Below are 13158 nucleotides of genomic sequence, written 5' to 3'. Positions count from 1 at the left end.
AAAGCCTATTCAGAATTTTACCGTACAATTAGCCGAAATTTTTTTAACATGTTTCACTAATACTAACCAAAAATCTAAATTAAATGCCCAACCCTGTCAGCTTTTGAGAAAATATGTTTTAATTTTACTTTACTAGAAGCAATATTAGAAGTCAAATCTGTCCAAAATTAAGAAAAAATCATGATACATTATTATGTTAACTAACAATGGAGGCTCAATAAAAAGAATACAAGGCAAAGAATAGAATAGTGCACTGTGGTTTTATTGATGGTAGCAATGACAATTTGCCTCTTTCATATGTAAAAAGTATTCAGCTTCATTTAACTAAGAACTTTAAAAAAGTCTTTTGTGGTGTCAGGTCCAAATTCCTTCTGCTCACATGAGTCTTTGTTCCATCCTGATGCTTGGAAAACCCCAGAATTTCTTCTAGAAGAAGTGTTCAGCAAATTGGGAGCTGCCAGTGAATTCCCCCCGACTCCAAGAAGGTTTCTAAATGAAAAAACTAAAATACAACAGATAAGGACAAAAAGTATTGGCACTCAAGAAGCCATAAGTACCCCCCATCCCTGGGATCTGTGCAACATAGGCTTCACTGTCACTTCATTTTCTTCCTCCAAAAGAATGATTATCTGCTTTTCAGTATTACAGAGACACAATTCTTTAAAAGGATAGTTCAGAAGGCTGCACTTCAACGCAATAAATATGATCGGTCTAATACAAAGGACACTTTCTGGTTAAGACTTCTCTCTCACAAAGCCACAATTTCTCCATTGTTAAGGACTTCAATACAGATTTTATAGCAAATGTGACAAGGTGTTGATTAGTTCTGCTTTGGAGTAAAGACCCAAAAAGCATAAAAGGACCAAGCACTTACAGGTACACACTTATAGGTTCTTTCAATCTCCTCCAAAAGACCTGACCTTCAAAACACTCATTTCTGACTATTTGCCCCTCTTCAATTTCGGACTATTAAGACATTCTACATAGAAAATGTAACCTCAGGATGCATTTTTGTTATTGTTAGATTCTAATTCCTGTATCTTAACTCTCTAGGAGTAGTATCTTATTTTACAGACCTGTTAAACTTAGTATTTGATTCATACCCACATAAAACTCCCTCTCACTGACTTAAAATGCTGACTTAGTGTTCTCCACCTCACACTGCTGGATATTAATAAATGATAATGTCTAGGTCAACTGCAACCACAGTGAGGTACTGACTATCCCATACTTCTGCTTTATCTGTCTTCATAAAAATCACCAGGTCAACACTTCCTGCAAATCTGCAGTGTTTGTCCCTCTCCATCTTTTTCAGAAGTCCCCTTTTCAAATACTGAAATACTGCAATAAGATCCCTTTAGACATTTCTCTTTCCCAGACTGAAAGAGCTCCAGCTCCATTGATCCAAATTCCACTTTTAAAAAACAACTCAGATTTTTAAAATCTTGAACCTTCTTCCACTTAAGACCTCTTGCAGTACAAAGATTTTTGAACTGATTATTTGGTAATACTAATTCCAGATGTGCATGCCCAAATTCAACACCTGAATGAGTGTACTGAACACTAATGAGGCAGTACAGCATCATTTCTGCATTGCTGCACCACTGCATTGCTGAGTCCTCCTTGTCAAGTGATATAAGATTATACTGTAGATCTAAAAGGTTTTGGGTAGGAATTGACACTTTGAATGTATGGACCTCATGCTTCATCTCTGATACATCCCTATCATACCCAATACAAATATAGGCAGCAAACTCCAGTTTTAGTATAGTTTAAGTTGCCTTTGAGAACAAGATACTTTGGAATTTTAAATGTTACAAACTATACCATTAAAATTCTATGGAATTTACCAATTTATAACATAAAATAATAATCACCAATGGTTTGCCATCTCTTTAGGAAAAAGACATGAACTTATTTAACATAATAGAGAGATAGTCCCTTTCAGTAAGTAAAGATGTCACTAATAAAAGATCTGTTGAAGAGGTAAAGCATCCTGCAGTGGAAAGGTGTGCTAAAATTATGTCTCACTGGATCCCTTAAAACTTCCCCAGTAAATCTTGTTTTCATTTAATGGGTTATTAAAAACTTGAAATAAGAACAGTATGCCATGCTCTCAAAAGACCTAAGAAATGAAAAGGAGGCAGAATCCATATAAAAATCCACTTCTAGGACGTGACATTTAATATCCCTGAACTTTTACATGTCAAGACATTAAAGCTATGTTGTTGTACAAGTCCAGGTAAGCTGAAAACAATTTAGAAAAGGACTGGGTTTGATTTTCTGCCTCCATTGAAAATTGTTCTCAGTGAAGAATTTATTACACCAACCACTTATTTTTTGGAAAGCACAATAGAAAGGAAAAGCTGTGAAGACTTATTTTCTGTGCCTGGTAAGTTTTGATACCAGATCTGCTGTCTATTTAAATCAGGACCCCATTACAATCTTTAAAATAAAGTATAGGAACACCTGCAAGGAAAAATCTTCTGTGCCTTAGAAAGGTTGTTCCTCATCCGCCAACAAGTAACTTGTTCTTGAGATACACTCTCCCTGGTGCCTCATAGCTGACCAAAGCTAAGCAGAGTTTTTCAGATTTTACTGTAAAATTAGGGAAATACCAAAAATATTACCTAAGAAACAAAAAAATTCCCTGGCTTTGACTGCTATGTACAGTTCACATCTCTCAGAGCTGATCACTTTGACAGTGCTCAGGGCCAACTGTGCTGGTTAAAACTCTGCTCAGTGCATATTGCAGAATAATTTCTGCATGAACTGTCTCAGGACATGTTTACTAATAGTGATTGATACAAGTACTTCAAAAAGAAATTCAAGTTATACTGGCAAAAATAGAACAATTATTATCTCTCTTACATTGCCAGTACTGCCATAAATGAAAAATACATTTTAACATATACTCTAAAAAGTAAAATCATATGTTGCATGTCAGAAATATCAAAAGGTAGGAAGATCAGCTGCATGTGTTAAGCCAACAAAATGTGGAAGGCTGGAGTAATGAAAAGAACAAAAAAGAGACTGTTAAAAACAAACTGGCTAGTAAAAAAGAAAAATCAGATTCAAGAAAAAGACATACTACGGGTGTACAGCAAATATTATGTGACTTATCAAAGCTTTCTTTAGTCAGGATAGACTTCTGACCATCTTTTGTAAATTAAGGATTTAGAAGATCAACCAGTGAAATGAAAGCAGCACAGCTTATGAGATTTGTTCAGTGAAATTACTGTAACTTGTTTAAGCTGGCTGACCTTTTTAAATGTATTAATGTATGTAGTAGGTGTATTTTCTAAAGAAGATATATAATCCCTTGATTTCTGGTAATTATTAAAATACAAGGTGCAAGTACATCCTCAAGATTCAGAGTATCATAAATATTCGTTGTCTGTGCACCTCCCTATTTAATGGTGAACTCACAGATTTTATATTTCTCCTTCTCATGCAAGCAACACGGCAGAAAGGATTTTTATTCACATAAATGGCTTATAAAAAGTAGAATATGGGACCTTGGACAGAGCTAGACAGTCCTGAGTTCAGCAGGGACTGCAGAAACTTGCTTCAAATAAGCTTGCTTCAAACATATGTGAGTCAGAGAATCTTGCTGCTGCTGCTCTCAAGTGAAAAAGCATCAGGAAAAAACTTGCTGAGATGAGTCTTGACATAAAGCAAAAGCCAAAAGCTATTTGTTGAAGTGTTTTTATTGCTTTCTCTCTTCCCACAGATATATTAAGTCCTTCTAAGACACAAAATTCAGAGAAACAGAGATATCCAACTTCTATCATAAATATACCAATATCCCTAAGAAAAATACAGAACAATCCAGATTTGTTTATCTTGAAATCTAAACCAATATATAAAGCACTGGTACCTTATATTTACCTTTCTTTTCTTATTAATCAGTTTCTAGCTCGGGGGGGCTGATAAAATTGCTGAGTGGGTCGTGTGGACCGCCGTGGCTGACCATCACCTCCTCTGCGGAATTCTAGTGTTTGCTCATACGTTTCTTCTTCCTCCTCCTGTGGGTAAATAGCATTGTTTTAAACGAAAGAGGTGGAAAATGCATGACACATGAGTTGGCATTTGCATACAAACACACACCACATACAGACATACACATGGAAGGGTGAATCCATGCACACATAGCAACTGCTGCTTCTGTGCTGATGACAACTTACTAAAATAAGTGACGGATGGAAGAGGGCTTTTCAAACCTGGGAAAGCTAACAAAATCAAGCTGGCAAATCTCAAAACTCAATCCCCAGGGTAACAGAAGTTATTAAATATTTGCAGGGAAGAAAAAAAATCGTATATATTAAATAAAAATTATTTTTCAAGAGTCATACACAGGCAGCAAACTGAAGAAGCAAAATAATCTCAATAACCTGCCAGATCAAGAGAAATATCAACTTTCAGGAGTTCACAAATGTGTGTGGAATGAAATAAAAGAGTTAGGAAATAGAATTGCAAGGAACAGCATCTGGAAATATGCCTGCTTAATACACACATCTGAAACACTAAATAAAAATCTATGATGCAGTAATAAAGAAAAAAACCCTACAAGTAGAGTGAACAATTTAGAGATGTATTTTCTATGTGCAGCAATAATAAATATATGCTCTGAATAATGAGAGGGGAGGTAAATGTCTTTGCAATATTCAGTTATGCCTAGGCATCTTCAAACCAGAAAGATATTCACAAAGTATTCAGAGGTGAAAAAATAATAAATTTTAAAATAATCAAGATACTGGAGAATGACTTAAAAAGATTAAAATTACTACACATTCATTTTGGTTGAGAAATATCAAATGGAAAAACATTAATCTAGTGGAATATCTGAATGTGATACACATTGAAGAGAGAGAAAAAAATTAAGAGTGTAAGAGTTTATAACAAAGAAAAAATTATAGGCTGAAAAAATAAAAAAGCTCCCAAGAATGAGTATGATTGTCAAATGCTGTCTCAGAAAAACAGGTTTGATTTAATTTCTTTAATATCTTTATACTGTAGCTGACACCAGGTCTAGCGGGAACTTGCTGGAAGAAATTAGCTTTTGGGAAAAAGTACTGGATATGTAACTCTCAATGCCTTTTATTCACAACACAGGAACATAAAGCAACACAAAGCCAGAGCGCTGAATGATTCATTAGAAATTTATCAACAATTCCAACACCCAGGAACTGTCAGAGTGCAGCATGCACATAACAGATTAAACAAGTCAAAGGGGGAAAATATTTCACTTTAAGCAACAGAAAGGAAAACCTACAGCTTAAGTTCTTTCTGTTGTGAAAAGTGAGATTTCACTCAAGAAACCTCTCTTTCTGAATTAGCATAAATATGAATAAACATGCATTTTTAAAGTAACGGTTACAAACAACCACATTCCTCATGGTAAGGTGTCCTATTTAGAGGGCACATATGTGGTCACAGCTATATTTCCAGATTAATCATTTCTACAGAGAGCCTGAAACAACTGTGGAAGAAAACAGATTTTCAGCACTAAATACAGCATAACTGATTTATATCTCTAAGTTTCACTGTAGCTGAAGGACAAGAAACAGAGCTCTGCCATAAAACCTTTCTCAGTGTACTTCTTTTACCACCTTTAGTACTATAAATTCCCTCATATAAAGAGGTTCAGAGACACTGATTTTCCAAAAAACAATCAAAAGAGTATTAGATGTCTAGCACAAAAGTCCACAAAGTTTGCAATATTGCTAGCCCTAGTTCAAACACTCAACTTAGTATATGAGATCATCTCCCATCACTGACAACGCAAGCTGCACTAGCAGCAAATGTTAAAAAGCTAGCTAAATGCCTGAAGTGGTCTTAATACCTTCTAAATAAAGGTATTTAGACCACTTCAGGCATTTAGTGTACCTTTTCAGAGTATACCTTTCAGTACACTCTGAGAAACATGAATAGCTGAAAATAGCACAGAAATTAAATAGTTCAGTGTATACCATCTCAACTGCAACCCTTTCTGAGGGTAAGCACATCAGAGTAAATTTCTACAGCAGCAAATCTTCATCAAATCTTAAATTTAATGTTGTTGATACTTTGAACTCAGTAAAGCCAAATTAAAGCCAGTATTTGTCTTATACACTTCTATTTTGGTGTAACTGTCTTTACATAGTGAATGAAAAGCTTCACATGCATGCATTTCAAATAAAGAAATTTTACTGCAACAGGCAAGAGTGAAATGTGAAATCACATTCACTTTCTTGAGGCTCTAAATAACGTGGATGTGAGCAATGCAGCAAATTGTAATAAAAAAATGAGTTACAGAACACCTTTCAAGTGTTCCCTGATTCCTTTCTATGCACAGTGGCTCTACACAGTTACTGACTGTCCTGCTGAATTCTGTCATCTTCTTGTCAGATGACACATTGTCATTCCTTGGATCTTAGCTATTCACATTTGATCCTAAATGGATCTAATGCTCTCCAAAATGACAATTTGCTAAGTCATATTTTCATTTAAAATTTCTTACTTTGCAAGTAACTGAATTTCTTTTCTGTCATCATTTCTTAATCATTGACCTTCAATTCACTACTGCTGAATTTTCACCATTTATTGCCATTTTATTTCCACAGAATTACAGGAGAGATAAAGGTTTGAAGGGACCATTGGGGGGTCATCTGGTCCAGCCTCCTGCTCAGGCAGGGTCATCACAGAGCACACTGTCTGGATTGTGTCCAGACAGTTCTTGAATATCCACATCCAGACAGCACACTGTCTGGATTGTGTCCAGACAGTTCTTGAATATCTCCAGTGAGGAAGAGTCCACAACCTCTCTGGACAATCTGTTCCAGTGTGTGGTCACCTGCACAGCAAGGAAGTTCTTCTTTATATTCAAATGGAACTTCCTGTGCTTCTGTTTCTGCCCAATGCCTCTTGTTCTACTGGCTGGACCACTGAGAAGAGCCTGGCTTCCTCCTCTGGACACCCTCCCTACATTGTTAAGATTTTACTCTAAGTCTTGTTCAAGAAAAGCAGGCACAACATATTTATCCTTTTTTCTATTTAAAGGAAATTTCCAACTACCTTAAAGAAACAATCATTACCATTTTATGGACTTTTATCTCACTTTATTTTAAAATTTCTCCACCCTACTAAAAACTGCCATTTTCTGGAACAGCATGCACTCTTTGTAGGTAAAACTATGTGTATCTTATGCTCACTTCCTTGTTTTTTCTGTTCTTCAACCAAAAAATTTTATCTGTCTATACTTCTTCCATTATAACTGCAGTTAGGTCACACATCTTGCTACCAACTCTACTTTTCCAATCTTTCTCACAGCTTGCTTTCAATTTATCAGTTGCTTGTGACTTATTCTAAATTATTCTTATCCACATAAGATCTAGATTACATTTTATAAAGCAATGGTGACCACAAATCTCTCTTAGAGCATCTTCATTCTCCTTCTATTATCAGTAGAGGCTTTATGTTAGAACACTGCTCTAAAAACTTATGTATTTTATTATCTTCATAATTCATTATTTTTCATTGTTGATCTAAAATTACAGGACCAAGGACTCTGTTAGTACTTACACAATGCCCAACTCGGACTAGGAACACTGAGATTAAATGACAGCACTAAGCACAACTGCTAAAGACAGGAGAAACTGGCAGACCCATTGGAAAAAGCAAGGAAAGGTTCACAATGCAAACAATGAAATGCACAAAGAATTATTTCTGCACTAACAGATTAGAATGAAGAGAGAGAGGATGGAACATGCCAGCATTCTTCAGATATATAAAAAAAGAGGATAAACAGGGACGGATATGTAATTTGAAAATTCATCTTCCATGCAAAGTTTTACTGTAAAAATCAGCTGTTGCTTTTGATGGCTTTTTTTCCATCTCATTGATGGCTTTTTTTCCATCTCATAAGAACAGTGACAACTAAAGAAAGGTAAAATGGGAACATATGCACAGCCAGTGCTTTTATTTTGGACCCATATACTCTGAAGAGCTTGTATCACCAACATATTTGACCAGCTGAGCTTAGTGAATCAGCAAGCAACTTCTGTCCAGACAAGTTTATGAAATTCACTGACTTTTTAATGTAAAAAAAATGGTTAGAAGGGATCACTGGGGGAGGGGGGGGTCACAACTTTTACATTAAAAAGTCAAGGGATTTCATAGTTGTAGAATACAGTTATAAATCCAGCATTTAACATACTTTACCAACCAATTTATACTTCAAATTAACAATACTAGAGCAGAGTAAAATTATACTTCATTAAAAGCTTTCTTTCTGAATTTCAACTGCAAGACTTCTTCCATTGCATTCAAAAAAACTGTTTGGAGACTTATTTTTAAAACACAGTCATTTGAAGTGAATATTTCATACAGACATAACTTCTGAGAATGAATAGAAGGATTACAGTAAAGAACCAGACAGAACTTATGCATTGACACAAAAGCTGTGCTGAATGCTGTGCTCACATATATTTAGGAAGCAGTTGCAAGTCACAGCTGATCAGCTCCTGCACTTTGCCACTTACAAAGTAGTTACCTCTGTCTATTACTGCTTACAGATAGAAAATTCTGCTCCATTCACTGGGGCCTTCTGCTGAAGCTTTTCAATTATAGCTCTCTGTGGGCTATTAAGGGATGAACACCCAAGCCTGTGCAGGGAGGCATGAAGAAGCAGCATGTAGAAGCAGTGTGGGGCCAGGGACTGTGGGACAAAGAGGAGACAGAAGGCAAAGAAAGCAGAGAGTATTTTCCATTTAGGTAGTGTCAAGCCTCTGTTTCAGTTAAGCTGTAGTTTTAACTTCACCCACACACTGAATGCATGGGGAACTTGCTGGTTCAGTACAAAGAGTGTTGGCTTCCTTGTAAAATGACTTTTTCTTTCATGTGCATTTCAAATTCCATTTCCTGATTCAGATTTAATGCCTCTTTGCACTGCCCACTCTTCAGGCAACAGCTGTCTCCTGTTGTTAAAACACCAAGTGATCTCTTTTTTCTTGGTTAAATTCCTTTCTCAGATTTTGCTTCTTTTGCCTAATCATCCAGTGTTGAGCTCCTTGAATACTTGTTTTGGTTTTTGCATTTTCTACTTACCAGTGCTTGGATCAATCAAAAACAGACTGCAAGATTATCCAGATGAATCAAAAAGAGAGAGCAGAGAAAACTCATACTATGGCCACATTGAGAAATGCACAAGTATTCTAGAAATAGCTAAATGTAATTAATTTTTAATTATTTTATATGCAACATATTAAATATCCTATATTTGCAAGGAAAAAATAATTTGCTGAAGTGTTTACAGTATTCTCTGGAACTTCTACTTTATCAGAACACTTTAATGGATTCTTTGAATTCCATAACAACTAAGAATAAAGCGGTATTTTGTGGGGGGGGGGGGGAAGGGTTTGTTATACAACTTTAGAGTGGCTTTAGGCCATAATTTCAGAAATTACTATCAAATGATGTGTAAAAATTTTAAGTAAAAGAGGAAGTATGACTAATGTAAATTTTTCAAGGGTCTTAACCAAGCACTGACTTTTTTTTGAAGTGTCTATTACAGAATAATTCAGCATATTTGTTCCTCATCAATTTTCTCTGCAAGATAGGCTTCTTTCCTAAAATATCAGTTCCTTTCACAGAGTAATATAAGCCTGCAGATGCTCAGGTTTTTTCCCACAGTGCACAACAGATGTATATTAGACTGGGCCTATGGGCATTCAAATTCCTGAGTTAAATTATGATGAGAGGAGCAAGTGGGGTTCGAGGTTATGCTGCTAGATCTGCATATAGCTGACCCCTCACTGACATCAGATCATGAATATAAACTCTTAGCCCTATTACTGCCTCATCTTCTGTCTGTAAAGAACATGCAGGATAAGCAATCATAACGGATCTAAAGGGTATACAAGTTTTCCTACTTGAACCTCATGATCCATTAAAAATCTCACTGCATATAGGACTTTGCAAGCCTTAGGTAATTAGTACAGATTTGTGAGTATAAACCCTTTTTGCTGCATGTACAGTCCTCCATAGGAAACTCTGGTTTGACTTTTGTGTCTCAGCCATCAATAGCTTTGTTAAAGTTTTTAGCACCAGCTTCACTTCAGTAAAATTATGTATTAGGTAAAACTAGTGGCAGAAATGGAAATGCCAAATGTATCATGGCAACTATTCAGAAATTTAATTGTCCTCAAATGCATAAAATTGAGTTGCTGTGTGGTACTGTATGATTTACTAAAAACACCCTGTGATTTTGAACTGCAACTACACAATTACTGTTTGTTGCCATTCTATATGCAGCCAGAATAATCTCTACCCCTTCACAAAATGTTTTAATCTACTATACTTACTCCTTCACTGCCTCTCAAATTCTATGAGATTTTGATGTACAACACAAATAAGCTCTATACAAAGCCATTTATCCAAGAGAGAAAACCGTTTAATATTTTCCTAATGCAAGAGCAGTCAATTTCAACAGCCATTGACCACCTTACAACAAACTTGCTGTAATGGCATTTAAAAAATAAATAGAAAACCAATAAAACATATACTCATTGTTACCCTTATTTACACTTAGAAAAGGAAATTATCCTTATGAGGATATGTCTTTTTCTCCACTGAACACAGGTGGGCCACAAGCAAATATGCTCCTAACTACGGTATGTAAAACTAAGTGGCATGGAACTATCCCATAGTAACTGTTGTTTTCCCATGTTCCAAATAATAACTTCAAGATGGCCCTTCCCTGAGTAGTCTTCTCTTTAGCATCTGAAATAAATTAATGAAAATAAATATTTTCTGTTGACTTCCATTAACCAAACCTCAGAAAATTTTGTATTTTCTTGGCCAGTTTTTGTAAAATTCTATAAATAGTATAAATACTATAAATTCTATAAATAATACAATATATATTCTATAAGTACTCTCAGAACCAGCAGTTTTTCAACTAATGGCTTATTATACATCAATTAAAGATATTAGATTAAAATTAAAATGATTTGGTAATCCTGAAAAATTTAATATACTCTATTAATTTTAATTAAAATTATCTCATGTTGAAAATTTAAAGAACCTGAGCTTCAAACCCAGCTAATTTTTAAATGATTCTGCTAAAACCATATACATCCTGAGTTTCAAGTGAAGTTATAAATATTAGAAAGAAAGCAGCAGAAAATTAGATTTTTCAGAAAAAAAATCAAGAAATGGAAAATAAGTGGATGAGCAAGGAAAATAATTACACACAATCTGAGACAACTAAAAGTAATGATAACTTAAACAATTAACTTGGAGTCAGACATTTCTTTGTACTTCATTGTTTCAACTGTGGAAACAAAGCACTTATTTGTTTTCTACATAGACAATTTTTTCAAATACATTTCCATAAAACTATGATAATGTAAGCCTGGGGCATGATTATCCCACAGACACATTGCTGGCTTATTGGTTCCCCTTAAGGGTATTGCATAGTCTATTGATACTTGCAGTCATTCCCTCTGGCACACATGGAAATAAACTTACTGTGCAGTGTGTGTGGAAATGGATGTACTTTCCTGCAAATTTGTCACTGTGTTCTCAACACAGGAAAAACAATGGATTTTAAAAATTCCTTACAAGTACATATGTAAGCCATTCAGACCATATCCCTTTTACTCCAGTGAAAAGCTTCTTTACTGAGCAATATCAGTATCAAACTATAAATATTTAAAGTTTTACTTTCAATTTCTAAAAGAAAAGTTGATACACTGAAGTGAGACATGCTATATAAAATAACACAGAACCAATGGACACTGGACACATCATTTATCCATTCATCCAGAAAAAAGCCACAGACTGGAAGCATTTTTGCCAGGCTGATAATACAGACAGTCCTAATCTATAGCAAAAATGAATACTTGCATAGACTGGGGGAAGAAATCAACAATCATTTCCTCTGCACAAAGTGCACTTGTGAGAAAAACCATACAAGTCCACAGAAGGGTGGAAGGGAGGGGGAAGTATTTGCTGTATTGCTGAACCTGTTAAGGCATGTAAACAGAAAGTCCTGCCAACATAAATTTCAGAAAGAAAGCACTCAGTGATGCCATGAGAAATTATCTAATGCTTTCCTGTTAGGAAAGCATTCACTATCAAAATCTTAACAGGGAATAAGAAAGTTTTGGTCACACATTATATGAAAAAGAAGGAACCTGGTGCACAACCTCACCCATGACAGAATTGGACAAACAAATCCTCCAAGTCCACACAGAGACAGAGGTGTATATTTAGTAAACAAACACCTATGTGAATTGATTTGTGAATGACTGATCGCACACAAAAAAATTAGGAAGTTAAACATGGCAAAATTTATTTCCATAAATATACAGAAAAATTCAAAAGAAATATATATAAAACAATGCCTAATTAAAAACTAAAACAAAACTGCATTAGGTAGTGCAGGGACGCAGCAATTTAAAAGAGTCTTGAAACAGAATCTGCCCATGAGACAACACAGAACAGACCCGTAAAAAAGAGAGTATCTTAACTTGAAAGTCAGGAGCTCTACGTTTCTTATACCTTGTATGCTTTATATTTTAAAATAAAGTTTGCTGAATTGCACCTATATTTTAGCTAAAAACCATGACTTTTTAAAACCAGACCATATCATCCTGCAAGTTCTACAACAGGTACAAAATAAAATGATGGGCAAAGTACGCTTATAACTTTTTATACTGCTACAGGACAGAACAGTTGGTGGCTGGTCACAAATGTTGTTCCCCAGGGCTCAGTACTGGGACCAGTTCTGCTTTATATATTTATCAGTGATCTGGACGAGAGGATCAAGTGCACCCTCAGTCAGTCTGCAGATGACCCCAAGTTGGGTAGGAGTGTTGATCTGCTGGAGGGCAGGACTCTACAAAGGATCTGGATGGGCTGGATCAATGGGCTGAGGCAAATATTAAGAGGCTCAACAAGACCAAGTGCCAGGTCCTGCCCTTGGGTCACAACAGCTCCAGAAGCTCCACAGGCTGGAGGCAGAGTGACTGAAAAGCTGCCCAGTGGAAAAGACACCCTGGGGTGTGCTGGCTGATAGTGGCTGAACATGATCCAACTGTGCCCAGGTGGACAAGAGGGACAATGACATCCTGGCCTCTGTGAGCAATGGTGTGGCCAGCAGGACCACGGCAG

At 35.8% G+C, this 13158-nt stretch overlaps 1 protein-coding gene across 3 annotated transcripts in view; it reads right to left on the bottom strand.

The window, feature by feature from the left end:
* Positions 1–241: 241 nt before the first annotated feature.
* TDRD3 (tudor domain containing 3) overlaps positions 242–13158 on the bottom strand; it is a 92922-nt gene continuing 80005 nt past the window's right edge. For 2 of the 3 annotated variants that reach the window (XM_009085266.4, XM_018908709.3), the window contains 2 exons: positions 3892–4028; positions 242–502 (listed from right to left, as the gene is read on the bottom strand). In XM_009085266.4, the coding sequence (XP_009083514.2) occupies positions 3909–4028 (120 nt within the window). In that variant the 3' untranslated portion in view covers positions 242–502; positions 3892–3908. Of the gene's footprint in view, positions 503–3880; positions 4029–13158 lie in introns of all 3 variants that reach the window. The other variant, XM_050970390.1, reaches the window with a different exon arrangement.

This window comes from Serinus canaria, chromosome 1 (assembly GCF_022539315.1).
Source record: "Serinus canaria isolate serCan28SL12 chromosome 1, serCan2020, whole genome shotgun sequence".
Lineage (NCBI taxonomy): Eukaryota > Metazoa > Chordata > Aves > Passeriformes > Fringillidae > Serinus > Serinus canaria.
This window is presented reverse-complemented; position numbering and strand designations above follow the sequence as displayed.